We start from the raw sequence: 14,799 nt of genomic DNA, 5'->3' as shown, positions 1-14,799 counted from the left end.
TGAGCCACCATGTGGTTGCTGGGATTTGAACTCTGGACCTTTGGAAGAGCAGTCGGGTGTTCTTACCCACTGAGCCATCTCACCAGCCCTTCTATGTGCTTTTATAGAATTTTAATATTTGTGTCTTTTTTTATTAAAACTTAAAGTTAAAATATAATTCCATAACTTTTCTTCTCCTTTCTTCCTCTAGCCCCTGTCTTGTCTCCTCAAGTTAATAGCCTCTTTTTCTTTATTATTGTTATATGTACTTACATAAATGTATAACTATATAAGCCCGACATGGTTAGTTCGTTTAGTGTGGTTTGGGTATATGTGATTTCAGGCCTGACGAGTCTGTATTGGATAACCAGTTGGGCTCGTCCCTAGGAGAAGCTGTCATTAGTTACCTTTAGGACTTTGTCTGGGGTTGGGCTCCCATGAGATTTCCTCCTATGTTGATACTGTCATTCAGGTTTTGTTTAGGCAGCCATATCGTTGCAGTATCATGGGTGTAGCCCCCTGACTTTTCTGGGATGCACATTTCACAGCAGACTTATGGTTCTCTGGCTCTTACAGTCTTCTGACACCTCTTCTGAAATCTGCCTTGAGCCTTAGGTGAAGTAGTTGTATTGTAGATGTATCTATCCATTGGGTTTGGTCTCCCCATGATCCATTTATGTCTGCATTATAACCAGTTGTGGTTTTCTGTAATTGTCTCCATTTGCTGTAAAGAAAAGTTCCTTTGAAGAAGGATGAGAGTTATACAAATCTATGGGTAAAAAGGTAAATTTTAGAATGAAATTAGGAATTATGCTGATCTAGCACAATGGTAGTAATAGGTTCTTTTGTAAGATTCCTGACTTCATTCGCCTCAGTTAGTTGGCCAGGTTTTTAGTACCACAGCACACAGGATTTTCCTTGTGTTGAGTGGTCCTCGTGTCTAGTCAGGCAGCTGTGAGTTATCACTAAAACAGGCATGCCACTACTGCACCTTTATGCATCTCTGGCCATGCTGGTCATTGTTATAGTTCATGTGTCACAGCTGGAAATTGTGACTATTGATTGCTTCCCTTCCTTGACACCTTGCAAGGTATTTTATGGGACTATGAAGCAAGACTGTAGGACAATCGCTTTTGGGTTAGATTTAGCTCAGCTCCTCTGAATCCTGCGTCTTGGGCATACAATGTCTTCAGCTATAGCTATAGGGTGTTACCTTCAACCTCTTGAGAGACAACCAAAGGCAACAGCAATAGCTTCTATTATTGGGGGATCGCTTAGACTACACTGACCAACAACAGCAGCAGATGTTTCAAATGCCTGGTATTGGAGTTTTTTATAAGGTACTATAATGGCTCTTCTAAGGAATATAGTTATGTCCAAGTGGCATAATTTTATCTTCTACTCCTATGCTTGTATGTATTACATATAATTTTAGGTAAATAGAAAATAATATGATTTCTTGAGGTTTTCTCAAGCATCCTTGGTGTTATTTATCCCACCTTCCTTTCCAATTAGAGTCCCACCTCCATTTTCTCTTTCATATCACCTTTATCCTGTGACCTTTCTCTCTCAAACCCTACTCCAACTTCCCATGGCCCCTTTTCCTTTCCCTGTTTCTGCAATTACTCCAAGTAATATACTTCTATCTGAAGATTTGTAGCTAGGAATCACAGAAATGCAATGCTTGTCTTTCTGGGTCTGGGTCACCTCATTCCGTATAATCTTTTCTAGTCCTATCTATTGCTTAATTTAGATTTTTCAAAATCTTTTTCCATGTAGATTTTAGAACTTTAATTCCTATGGGTTTATTTATTCAGAATCAGAATTTGAATGTTAGGAAAACATTTATCGCTAGTGACAGCTATTGTACAGATGGGATGAGTAGTCTCTTTAAAATTACCTCATTACGGGGCTGGTGAGATGGCTCAGTGGGTAAGAGCACCCGACTGCTCTTCCAAAGGTCTGGAGTTCAAATCCCAGCAACCACATGGTGGCTCATAACCATCTGTAACAAGATCTGACTCCCTCTTCTGGAGTGTCTGAAGACAGCTACAGTGTACTTACATATAATAAATAAATAAATCTTTAAAAAAACAAAAAAAAAATTACCTCATTACTATAGATGGATGTGTGGGATAAATGGCATGTGGAAATGAATGAGTGAGAGGTGCTGTCTGACCTTTACTTTGTAGTAGATCTAAAACAGTCAGTTTTGCCTCTAGTCTTGGGAAAATGAGAACAAAAATTCAGCTTTCTTAAAAAAAAAAAAAAAAAAAAAAGGCATAGACGCACGTAGCACACAAGCAAAGCATAACACAGTCATCAGGTTTGTAGTGTGTGTAGTGGAGGCTGTGTATGTGGAGGTGCACACTCTGGCTTTGCTTGCTAGTTTGTTTTTTACTATCACAGAATAGAAATTTGATTTCACCTCTGTCACATCACAGAACTGTAAAACATTTTCTTTGAATTTGTTTTTAACAGTATTAAGTCCTAGACTAGTTATTTCATTGCCATCAAAATGACATGTCATCTTTATTGAAAAATATGAAGAATTTGATAAGTTGGCAGTAATGCTATTTGTTTTAAAAGCATTGATGTAGGCCAGGCATGGTGGCGCACACCTTTACTCCCAGCACTTGAGAGGCAGAGACAAGCAGATCTCTGAGTTCGAGGCCAGCCTGGTCTACAGAGTGAGTTCCAGGACAGTCAGGGCTGTTATACAGAGAAACCCTGGCTCAAAAAAGCCAAATCAAGGGCTGGTGAGATGGCTCAGTGGGTAAGAGCACCCGACTGCTCTCCCGAAGGTCCAGAGTTCAAATCCCAGCAACCACATGGTGGCTCACAACCACCTGTAACAAGATCTGACTCCTCTTCTGGAGTGTCTGAAGACAGCTACAGTGTACTTACATATAATAAATAAATAAATCTTTTTTAAAAAAAAGCCAAATCAAACCAACCAACAAACAAAAGCATTGACAAAAAAGGTTTAAAAAAATGTTAGGTTTAGAACAGGCTTTAGTGACATCCTGACACTGCTTGAGAGACCAGGGTAGGAGAATTACAAGTTCAGGACTTGCCTGGACTACAGTGTAAATCAAGGCCAGCAAACAAGACCTATCTCAAAGAAACAGAAGTAAGAGGACTGGAGAGCAAGTGCTCAGTGGTAGAGCACTTGCCTAGCATATGCAGAGCTTTATAGTCTACCTCCAGTACAACGAAAAGGAAGAGAAACCATATGAGGCATGCCCAAAGAATGCCAGTGTCCACTTATACTGAAAGCTTTGGGGTCTCGGTGTCCTTCGTGGTTTGCTTTAGGCTTTAATATAGTAACTGATGATGAGATAGACATTGACACTTCTTTACGGAAACAATGCCACAGAGCACTCTACTGCCCCAAAAGGAAGAATAATTTCATGCTGTGTTATGTGTCTTTTTGGGAGGGGTGGGGGGAGTTTCGAGATAGGGTTTCTCTGCATAGCCCTGGCTGACCTGGAACTTACTCTGTGGACCAAGCTGGCCTCGAACTCAGAAATCCGCCTGCCTCTGCCTCCCAAGTGCTGGAATTAAAGGCATGCACCACCACTGCCCCGCTATGTGTCTTTTTTTGAGAAAGGATCTCTGTATATATTATGACCGCCCTAGAATTTGATAGGTAGACCAGGCTGGCCTTGAACTCACAGGGATCTGCCTGCCTATTGTAGTATGTATCATTATGAATCTAGTATGAATTTATCCTGATAGAAATAGACATTAGATGGTTTATTATGGGTTATAAATCTTATATACATTTAAAGTTATCAAACTAAAGGGCTACAGCATCTCATAAGCAGCTGAAATTCTAAATAGTACCTTTATACTCACTGATGAAAAAGTATAATAAAGTTTTTCCAAATTATGAACAATAACTGTATAATAATAAGTACAATTGCTTTTTATACATTCATTTTCTGTTGTGATTTTTATAGAACCACAGTTAGTACTGTATTTTCTTTTAGCTTAAAAGAACTGTGGAAACTGGGCATAATGCAGCTCACCTTTCATCAGCACTTGAGAAACAGAAGCAGGTGGATCTCTTGAGTTTGAGTCCAGCCTACGTAAAGTCCAGCAGGTTAAAGTGCTCCCCATGCAGTCAGAGTTCAGTCTCCAAACCTACATAAGGGAAAGGAGAAAACCAACTCCATAGAGTTGTCCTCCAACTTCCACGTGTATTCTGTGACACATGTATTCATACATCATGCATACCCATAATAATAATAAAATTTAAAATTTAAAAAAATCATCTACTAGAATGACTAGTGGCATATCTTAATTAACAAATTACTTCATCTTGTTTTCTAGGGAATGGTTGTATCTCCTGTCACATGAAATGTTGAATCCTTACTATGGTCTCTTCCAGTATTCCAGAGATGATATCTATACGTTGCAGATCAATCCTGATTCTGCAGTTAATCCGGTATGTGCTATGGTCACAATAGTTTGAATATGCTGGGATCCACTCTGCTCTCATCTGATCTACTCTGATCTCATCTCACAAAGGATATAGCTGTAGTAAATACATGTAAGGAAAACATTAAAAGGTCTATACTGTAAAACTGATAATCATTTTATCTGTGTGTTAGATAATGAGTAATTTTTAATGTCCTCTTTGCTTGTGTTTATCTAAATATTTTAAAGTAAGCATGTATTTCTTAAAATAGATATTTTAAAGATAAAACAAGTTTTAAAATTAAAGATTACTTATTAAATGGAAAAGCAAAGGTATTTAAAAATACAGATATCTAACCAACCAAACAATATGGTGAAAGAACAGTTGTATCTCCATGTGGTGCCCAAGGCTCATTAGGAAGTTACTTGTTAAGGTGAACCTACTGCTTGATGGCTCAGCACTGTCCATCTGCCTGTGACCTGACCTTTGCTGGGTGCTCCCAGGACTAGACCCAGTCCCCTGGGGTTTGATCACCTTGCTGTTCTCCTCATGAGTATTCTCTCTGGATACTGTCTTTATTCCTTGTGCGTACAAATATGGACTAGTCCCAAAGGGACTAATTAATTTTTATGTAAACAGTAGTTAATGGACTAATCCGAATGTGAGACCAAATCCATGTCTTAAATCCATGTTGCCCTGAAGTTCAGTCTCTGGCTGGTCGAGAAAGCAATGAAAGGATTAACAGCTTTATTTGACAATGCACTCAGTGAACAGGATGTGCAAGTAGCTTCACAAAGGTTTGTCAAGGAATCATCTTCTAAAGGGCCTTTGCCCTGAGAGAGATGGACATGGTGCCTCATATCTGTGATCCCAGCAATGGGAAAGTGCCTGGGCTGCACCTAAAGCCCTGTCTCAGAAAGAAACAAAACCAGGACGGGGAGAGGAAGGGAGGGTGACGAAGGATGGAAAAATGTTGCTTAAATATTTACTTTTTAAAAAATAATTTATTTATTTTATGCACATTGCTATGTTTTTGCCTGCCTGTGTATCTGTATGAGGTTGTCAGATCTTGGAGTTACACACAGTTGTGAGCTGCCATGTGGGTGCTGGGAATTGAACCAGGGTCCTCTGGAAGAGCAGCCAGTACTCCTAACCGCTGAGCCATCTCTCCAACCCCAAATATTTACTTGTTATTAACACAGTTTACTGAAGAGTTTCTAACTTGAGTATTTGTCTTTTTTTCTTTTCTTTTCTTTTTCTTTTCTTTTCTTTTTTTTTTTTTTTTTTTTTTTTTTTNTTTTTTTTTTTTTTTTTTTTTTTTTTTTTTTTTCATTTCAGGAACATTTATCCTATTTCCACTTTGTTGGACGGATAATGGGAATGGCTGTATTCCATGGACATTATATTGACGGTGGCTTCACATTACCTTTTTATAAACAGTTGCTTGGGAAGTCAATTACTTTGGATGACATGGAGCTAGTTGACCCAGACCTTCATAATAGTTTAGTGTGGATACTGTACGTATTGAATCTTACTTCTGTTAGCATAGTTAACATCTGAGCTTTGAAAAAGATACAAGCTAGGAACTGGAGATGGCTCAGTAGTTAACAGTCCTTACTGCTCTTGTAGAGGACCCAGTTCAGTTCCCAGGACTCTTCATGAGGCAGATCATGCAGTTCCAGGGGATCTGATGCCTCCTTCAGCCTTCACAGTCACCGTACACACAACACACAGTCTACATAGTCACACAGGCACACACATACACATTTTTTAGAAAATCAAACAAAGACTGCTGAGGTGGTTCAGCAGTTAAGAGCATGTACTGATCTTAGCAGAGGACTGACTGAATTGAGTTGGATTCCCAGCACCCATGTTAGATAGTTCACAGTTTCCTGGAACTCTAGGTTCAGGGCATCTAACCTTTTTGATGAGTGGCCTTTTTGGGCACTCGTACCCCATACATAAACACTTACATGCAATTAATAATGAAAGTAAATCTTAAGTTCATCCCTATAAAGCCTGCACTTGGGAGGTGTAGGAGAATCTTGAAGTCAAGGACAGGCTCCACAACAAATTGAAGAATGAAGCTGGAGAGATGGCTCAGTGGTTAGAGTACTGGCTGCTCTTCCAGAGGACCCAGGTTCAGTTCCCAGCGCCCACATGGTAGCTCACAATTATCTGTAACTTTACTTTTAGGATATTGTTTTCTTTTTCTGGTCTCAAGCACTAGGTGCACACATGGTGCTCACACATACATGTAGGCAAAACACCCACACATGTAAAAGTATAGTAATAATAATAATAATAATAATAATAATAATAATAATAATAAATTCTTTAAAAACAAATAATAAAACAAAAAGATACATCTCAAAACTAATGCACTTATGTTTTTTGTTTAAAATATGCACAGAAAGTGTTAAGTGTGGGTTATGGTAAAACCATGTAAAACTTCCCCTCATCTCATCCCTGGTCTACTGTTCTCTGCACATCCCTGAGAGGGAAACTAGCGTGCTAAGGGCTTTACTACTGAGATACATCTCCAGCCCATGCTATTACTTTGAAAGGTTTTACAGATGTTTCCTAATGTGTATGAGTGTCTTACCAGCATACATATTTGTGCACCATGTGTGTGCAGTGTCTGAGGATGCCAGAATAGGGTGTCATATCTTTCCCCTTGAACTGAAGTTACACACACACCCTCGCACATGTTGAATCCATTTAGTATTGCCACCATGTATTAGTGTGTAGGATGGATTACTTGGGATTAGATAACCTATCTGGCCACTCATCCTCGGAGAAAACTGATTCTCCTCTCAGCAGTCATCTACTGCCTGTAGCTTCTCCATCTAGGTGGAGAGCCTTGAGAGATTTCCCCTCTCCATGTTGGCACTGCAACTAATGTTGTCATTATGCAGGCCTTGTTTAGGCAACCATATTGTGGAATTTTTCTGTCATGTCTAGGAGACACTGTCTCATGACAGGTCTCCTGGTCTCTGGCTCTTGGGATCTTCCTGCTCTATTCTGACATCTTCCTGGACCTTGTGTGTAGGGGTTGCAGTATAGATTATCAAGTTATGGGTTGGGCAATCCATGGTCACTTACTCTCTGCATTGTGACTAATTGTAGATCTCTGCAATCATTTCCATTTGCTGCAAAAAGAAGCTTCTTTAGTGAAATACTGGCAGGCTTGGCTGGTCCACAGGCTTTGAGACCTGATCTAGTTCTTTCTAGAAATCTAATGATATTTCTTTGAAATGGAAAATTAATCTAGTACAGATTGATCATCTCTTATCTGAAGTCCTTGGGACTATAGAGGTATTTCTGATTTTGATCATCTCACCAGTTTTAGAATGTTTGCTTATTCTTGCAATATTTGGAGGTGGGACCATAGTTTAAACACATTTCATTTCTTACACACTTTACACACATACCCTAATGGTAATTCGTAAGTGTTTATTTTGAATTTCAGATTTCCAGGCTGAGAGTGTTGTAAGCTAAAACACTATATATAATAGTATCCTAAGACTAAGGTAGATTCTGTCTCAGCCAACAGGGGACAGAATAATAAATTCTAAATGCTGGTAAATGGTAGCAGAATTGCTACCATGTAGGCTCCGGGGACTGAATTCAGGTTGTAGTTATGCAGTGAGCACTTTCCACACTGAGTGTGAAATAAACTCAGGTCCTCTGAAGGCAACAAGTGCTCTTTCCACATCTTGCCTTTCCTATTTCACTTTAGTGAGGGCAGTGATTGTTGGAACCATACTTTACAGAGTAAGCACTACTAGCTGATAATGCACAGGAAGATGCTCAGCTTTATAGAGTTCACAGATCACTTTCTCACTGAAGAGATCCAAGTGCTTGTTGTCCTGAGCGTGCTCATGTTCAGAAGAGCCTTTTCTCTGGATACCAAAAATGTATTGTTCTCACAGAGTCTCTTTGACAGAACCCATTCTTGCTGCTCAGGAAGTAAAATGCTGTCTGTGTTTATAAGGAGAAGTCTCTTTGACTTTTCTATGCAAGAAATGATGGCATGATAGCATAAGAACTGATGAGAGGAGTTTGGTCCTGTAACTGCTATATCGCAGTACTGTCTTAGCTGAATGCCTCACCTATGAACACATTGTAGGAGATGGGAGGTGGGTTCCCCTGTTAATGTGTCTTTTTTGTTTCTTATCTAGTGAAAACGATATCACAGGTGTTCTGGACCATACTTTCTGTGTTGAGCATAATGCCTATGGTGAAATTATTCAGCATGAACTCAAACCAAATGGCAAAAGTATCCCTGTTACTGAAGAAAATAAAAAAGAATATGTCAGGTAAATGCTTGAATTTAAAAAAAAAAAAAAGCTCCAGGATATCAATATAGAAAAACATTTAAGTGTTTGAGAAATGTTACTACTGGAACAAACTTCTGTGGAGTTAAATGACTTACAACTCCCACTCCCACTCTTAACTATTTTTTCATAATTCCTGGGATTGGTAATTGGGCAGAGAATAATAGGTCTGGTGGACTGCTAGTCCACAAGCTGTGGGCTGGGGTTAAACGGCCAGGGTGGGCCTTCTGACTCTTAGATTTGAGGCCTCAGCCAGGACAGCATAGATGACTGGCTTTATCTGAGCTCACTGAGCTCCTATGTGGTATCAAAGGCTGCTCCTTTGCTTGGCCTCTCAGTAAGATAGGCTTCGTTCTTATGGGATGCTGACATTCCAGAGCTTAGAAGCTACTAGCCCTCCCCACCCCCTTTGGAGACAGGGTCTTATGTAGCCAATATTTGCCTCCAACTTCCTGTGTAGCTGAGAATGGCCTTGAATTTCTGGTCCTCTGGCCTTTACCTCCCAAGTCCTAGAGTAGCAGGTCTGGATGTATTTGTCTTGCTTCTATGTCTATGCGACATGTTCATGCCTGGTGCCCATGGAGGCCAAAACAGGCCATCAAATTCCCTGGTACTAGAGTTATAGATGGTTGTGAGCTACCATGTGGGCACTAGGAATCAAACTCAGGTCCTCTGGATAAACAACCGGTGTTTTTTATTGCTGATCCATCTCTCCAGCCTGTGCCTGTTCTTTTTTGGTCTATGTATACTTGTGAACAACGTGATTTCTGCTGTAAAGTGATAGACTGGGTAGCCCTGGCTCCATATGAACATGAAAGTACCCTTCAGGCAACCCCATTTTTAGAACTCTTTTACAGAAGCATACATGCAGCTAAGTATGAATAAAGATGTTCACTTAATATTAAAAGTTAGCTCAGAAGTGTTCTTAAGCTGGATATGTTGATGCATACCTCTGCTCTCAGGAGGCAGGAGGACCAGGTGTATATAGTCATCCTTGGCTTTCCTGTAGCCAGCCTGTGAGACCCAAATAACACCCATATTTATGCATCATACACACCATATATAACATTTTAATGAACCCCTGTCTCAAAAAAACAAATTTTAAAAGGTACAAGGAAAGTTTCACAAAAGATGTAGTATTTAATGTATTTTTGTTAGTTGACATTGTCCAAGGCGTCGCAGCTTCTGGGGAACAGTGAGCAGTATCTGACAGCATCTTCTCTGGGTTTGCCAGTTCCCACCTTGCCTCCTTTCCCGCTCTCTTCCTCTTGGTTAAACAGACAGCATCTCACCATCTCTGACAGCATTCTTAAGTTACCCCCTGGCCCCTGCCCTGGGAATGGTCAATCTTTAAGAGATTAGGCTCTTTATTCTGCTTATTGACTTGTGTATTATAAATTAAGAAAGAAATGTTGGGGCTAGAGAGATCACTTGGCAGTTAAGAGCACTCATTGCTCTTCCAGAGGACCTGGGTTCAATTTCTAGCATCCACATGGCAGCTTATGCCTCTCTGTAACTCCAGGGATCTGACACTCATTCATGTAGGCAAAACACTCATATGAAATTTTTAAAAAATATTTGAAAGAAATATTATTATAGTTAATTACCAAAATAGATATTGATGGTAATTGCCAAAATTGAACTTCAGACCCTGAGTTGTAGTAGACATTCAGTTTACTAGGAGGTTTATCTGATTGGAATAGTTGTTCTATTTCCTCAGTCAGCAGTGCTGGGGGCTAAGTGCAAGCCTTGTGTGTGTTAGCAAGGCTCTGCCATTGGGCTGCATCCCCTCCTCTTTATTATTCTAATTTTAAGATGAGGTCTCACTGAATGTCGAGTCAGGACTTGAACTTTTTGAAACTCCTGCTTCAGCCCTCATAGTGACTGGGATTACAAGTCCTTTACAGTCAGGCCCCACTTGAAGAGCAGATCCCTGCAGCTGCTGGCCGGTGGTGGAAGATGCTGCTTTTGTAGTGCATTGAACTGTCTCAGCACTTAGGGTCCACGTGTCCCTATAGTTTTTAACTTTTTTTTAGACATTAGACTAAATTGTTACTTTTTTTAGTGTCCTTTTCTTTCAGGCCAGAGATTGAACTCAGGGTCTTGTGCCTATGAGCAGGACTCCCCAGCTCGCCTGTATTTCAGCCCTATTAGACTAACATTTTGATGATAGACACTTTAAAGTGTAAAGTTGCCAAAGTAGATCTATCTGGCAGTACCACATTTGAATCTCTGCAGTCACATGATGCCCGACCAATGTTTGCAGGCTTTACGTCAACTGGAGATTTCTCCGAGGCATCGAAGCTCAGTTCCTGGCGCTGCAGAAGGGCTTTAATGAAGTCATTCCCCAGCATCTGCTGAAGACATTTGATGAGAAGGAGCTGGAGGTCAGTGTGTTACGATTCTGATCCTGTGCTCTGGGGCTCTCTTGCTGTCTGGAGGAAAGGGGTGCTTCCTAATGCTTTAGAGTTTCGTGATTCAGTCCTCTGGGAATTCTTACAGGAAGTGTTTTGGGCTTTGGAGTTTCTGTGGGTAAGCAATCCCTTATTTAAGGCTTTATGAATACGTGTGCACATGTCCGTGTGTGTGCAGGGGTGTGCATGTTGGTACAGGTCCTCCTGAGAGGTGGAGCTGTAGTTACACCTGTAACTACATTAGCTGCCTGTCATGTGTACTAGGAATCAAACTTGACTCTTCTAAAAGTGCAGCAAGCTGAGCCTTCTCTCCAGCCCCATATGGAGACATTCTTAATTTATATTCTTAATTTATATATCCTTTTCCTTCTTTTTAACTAGTCTGGGACTATGTAGATGAGGATGACCTTTAATTTCTGGCTTTCTGCTCTCCCATCCCCACCCCCACTGAGTGCTAGGATTAAGCCCAGGGATTCATGCACTCCACCAGCTAAGCTACCTCTCAAGTCCTTTTTCTTTTCAAGTCACATAGACATTCTTCCCACTTAAAATTCTTCCCATGGAGCACATGTGGAGGGCAAAGGACAGCTTTGTGATGTCAGCTCTTTCTTATGGATGTGGGTTCTGGGGGTTGAACTCAGGTTGCCATACTTGCTTGGCAAGTATTTTTACCCACTGAGCCATCCTGCAGTCTGGGCCCTCTTCCCAACTTTTTGTCATTTCATGAGTTATTTGGCTTATTTAAGTATATTACTTTGTCTCTAACATATTGAAACTTATTTCAATAAAATGTTAAGCTCAGCTATTGCTCATCTTTGCAAGAATACATTTAGAAGAAATGAATCAAGATAAATTATGAGGTGTTTAACCATTTCTGGGCCTTTGCAAACACCCATATGATAACAGTAATCAGGTCTGTATTGAACAGTTAACATTCCCTCTGTGTGAAGTTTACCCTTAGAGTACCACAGTAAACACATCCAACTTAAAACTAAACTACTATGAAAGACATAGTGAGGTTTGTTGGGAGTGGTGGAGCATGGCTGTAATACAGCACTTGGGCTGAGACATGAAGATTGAAAATTTAAGGCCAGCTATATAACAAGTCCTTGTCCAAGAAGAGTAAGTACATAAAAAGGTTTTAGTCTACAGTTTATCCAGTGGCTAGGCAGTAACAAGTACTTGAAGAGTATAGATAATTTTAAAATGATTTTCTTTATTAGTGTTGCTGGCTTTTTCTTCCTTGTCTTTTTTAAAATCTATTTTTATTATTTTAAAATTATGTATAAATGCATGTGTCTGCATGTGGGTATGTGTATGTGAGTGCAGGTAACCAGGGAGGCCAGAGGTTTTAGATCCCTGGACCTGGGGTTATAGATGGTTGTAGCCACCCAACATGGTAAATTCAGTTCCCTTGGAAGAGCAGCAAGTACTCTTAACCACTGAACCACCTGTCTCTCCAGGCCTGCTGGTCTCTTTAATAGATGTTTGCAAACAATCAGTTGACTCAGTACTATCCCCCCCCCCATTCCTTTTGTGACAGAATAATGAAATGGCCAAAGACAAGGCAGGAGGGGAGGGGGAAGGAACCTAGAGCTAAATGGCTAGGGTGGAGTAGATCTGAGATAGAGGACCTTCTTTGTTTATGTTGTGAATCAAGAATTTGCACTATAACAGGCTACCTTTTGACAGACAGGATTTAGAAAGCATCTTTAGTGGTCTGAATTCATTATTTCAGAGCCATTGTCTTAGTTAGGGTTCTAATTGCTGTGAAGAGACACCATGACCAAGGCAACTCTTATAAAGGACATTTAATTGGAGATGGCTTACAGGTTCAGTCCATTATCATCAAGGTGGGAGCAGGCAGTGTCCAGGCAGGTATGATACTGGAGGAGCTGAGAGTTCTACCTCTTCACCCAAAGGAAGCCAGGAGCAGACTGACCCTTCCACACTGGGTGGAGCTTCAAAGCCCACCCCCACAATGACACACTTCCTCCAACAAGGCCACTTCTCCCAACAGTACCATTCTCTATGGGCCATATATATTCAGACCACCTTTTTGGGAGGTGAATTTTATTTGATGGGGTAAGATTTACAGTGTAGTTTTATCACTATTAAAATATGGACTATACAAGTTACATTGTAGCTTACATACTGTTATAACTCACTGATAAACACTTGATTGGGGGGTCTTGCAAGATGATTTAACAGGTGAGGCCTTGTGCCAACAAATTTGATGACCTGAGTTCAGTTCCCAGACCCTAGATGGTAGGATAAAAAAAATGACTCCTGAAAGTTGTCCACCTGTGTATTGTGGCATGTGTTCATGTATACATACATACAATTAAATGAATAAAGCAAACATGATATATATGTGTGTGTATATATATACATACATACATACATACACACATATATATGTATATATATAATAGTACTCTGTAGAGACATGTTAATAGTATCAAAATGACTTTAGTATAGTTCTTATATATTGATTGTATCAGGATGCTAATTGGAACAGTACAGCAGAATTCATGTATTTTTGTTTATTTATTTTATTTTTCAAAACAAAAGTTTCTCTATGAAGCATTGACTGTTCTGGAACTTTGTGTAGACCAGGTTGACCTCCAACTCAGCAGATCTGCCTCTGCCTCCTGAATGCTGGGTTTAAAGTGTGTGCTGCCAGGCGTGGTGGCGCACGCCTTTAATTCCAGCACTCGGGAGGCAGAGGTAGGCGGATTTCTGAGTTTGAGGCCAGCCTGGTCTACAGAGTGAGTTCCAGGACAGCCAGGGCTATACAGAGAAACCCTGTCTTGGGGAAAAAAAAAAAAAAAAAAAAAGTGTGTGCCACAACACCTGGCCCTCAAGTTTTAATATAATTTTAATATAATTTCAAAGTTGTCAGTTAAGTAAATTATGTTACATATCCAACATGTTTCTTGACTGACGACAAAATTGTGTTGCCTCATATTGTAAGCTAACAGTGTTAGAATTAATGTAAATCAATGCAGACCTAAGAAAGGCACAAATAAGCCTGTAGTGTTATTTCTTCTCATCCTCTTTTGGAAACAAGGTAGTAGCTCGGGCTAGCCTTAAACTCACGTTGATCCTCCTGCCTCAGCCTCTGAAGTGCTGGCATGATAGGCATGGCGTGTTACACCCAGCTTGTGTTTACTGAGTCTTGATTTCTGTCTAATGTTTTAAAATTTTAGAATTCTGTTTTGAAACTGGAGTTTTTGCAAAACTTTGTTCTTGTCAGAATCCATTACAGTGATTATTATACACTGGGACAGGACCTACAATGAGTAGATACTTCTGGAGCTTTAAAGATGCAGAGCAGTGGTGTCACTTGCCTTTAATGACAGAGCTCGAGAGACAAAGGCAGGCAAGTCTCTGAGTTTGAAGCCAGCCTGTTCAAGAGTGAGTTCCAGGTTAGCTAAGGTTACACAGAGAAAAACCCTGTGTCCAAAAAAAAAAGGGGGATTCAGACCTGACTGCCACCAGACAGAGTTACAGTCTCTGCAGCATAGGGTCTGTTTGGTATTTTTGAAAAGCTTCCCAGATAATGCGGCTGTGTGCCACTTGTGGGGACTGTTCACTGCAAATCTAAGAAGACTTGGGAGGCCCAGCTTTGATATCC

The 14,799-nt window shown here is 40.3% G+C and overlaps 1 protein-coding gene across 2 annotated transcripts in view; it reads left to right on the top strand.

Annotated features, from left to right (window-relative positions):
• Smurf2 (SMAD specific E3 ubiquitin protein ligase 2) overlaps positions 1-14,799 on the top strand; it is a 100,764-nt gene that overhangs the window by 81,414 nt on the left and 4,551 nt on the right. For both annotated transcript variants that reach the window (XM_029545967.1, XM_021211735.1), the window contains 4 exons: positions 4,318-4,432; positions 5,744-5,922; positions 8,590-8,727; positions 11,012-11,132. In XM_029545967.1, coding sequence (XP_029401827.1) covers positions 4,318-4,432; positions 5,744-5,922; positions 8,590-8,727; positions 11,012-11,132 — 553 coding nt within the window. The remainder of the gene's footprint in view (positions 1-4,317; positions 4,433-5,743; positions 5,923-8,589; positions 8,728-11,011; positions 11,133-14,799) is intronic.

This window comes from Mus pahari, chromosome 14 (genome assembly GCF_900095145.1).
Source record: "Mus pahari chromosome 14, PAHARI_EIJ_v1.1, whole genome shotgun sequence".
Classification (NCBI taxonomy): Eukaryota; Metazoa; Chordata; class Mammalia; order Rodentia; family Muridae; genus Mus; species Mus pahari.
Note: the sequence above shows the minus strand (reverse complement) of the source record. Positions and strands in the feature narration are given on the sequence as shown.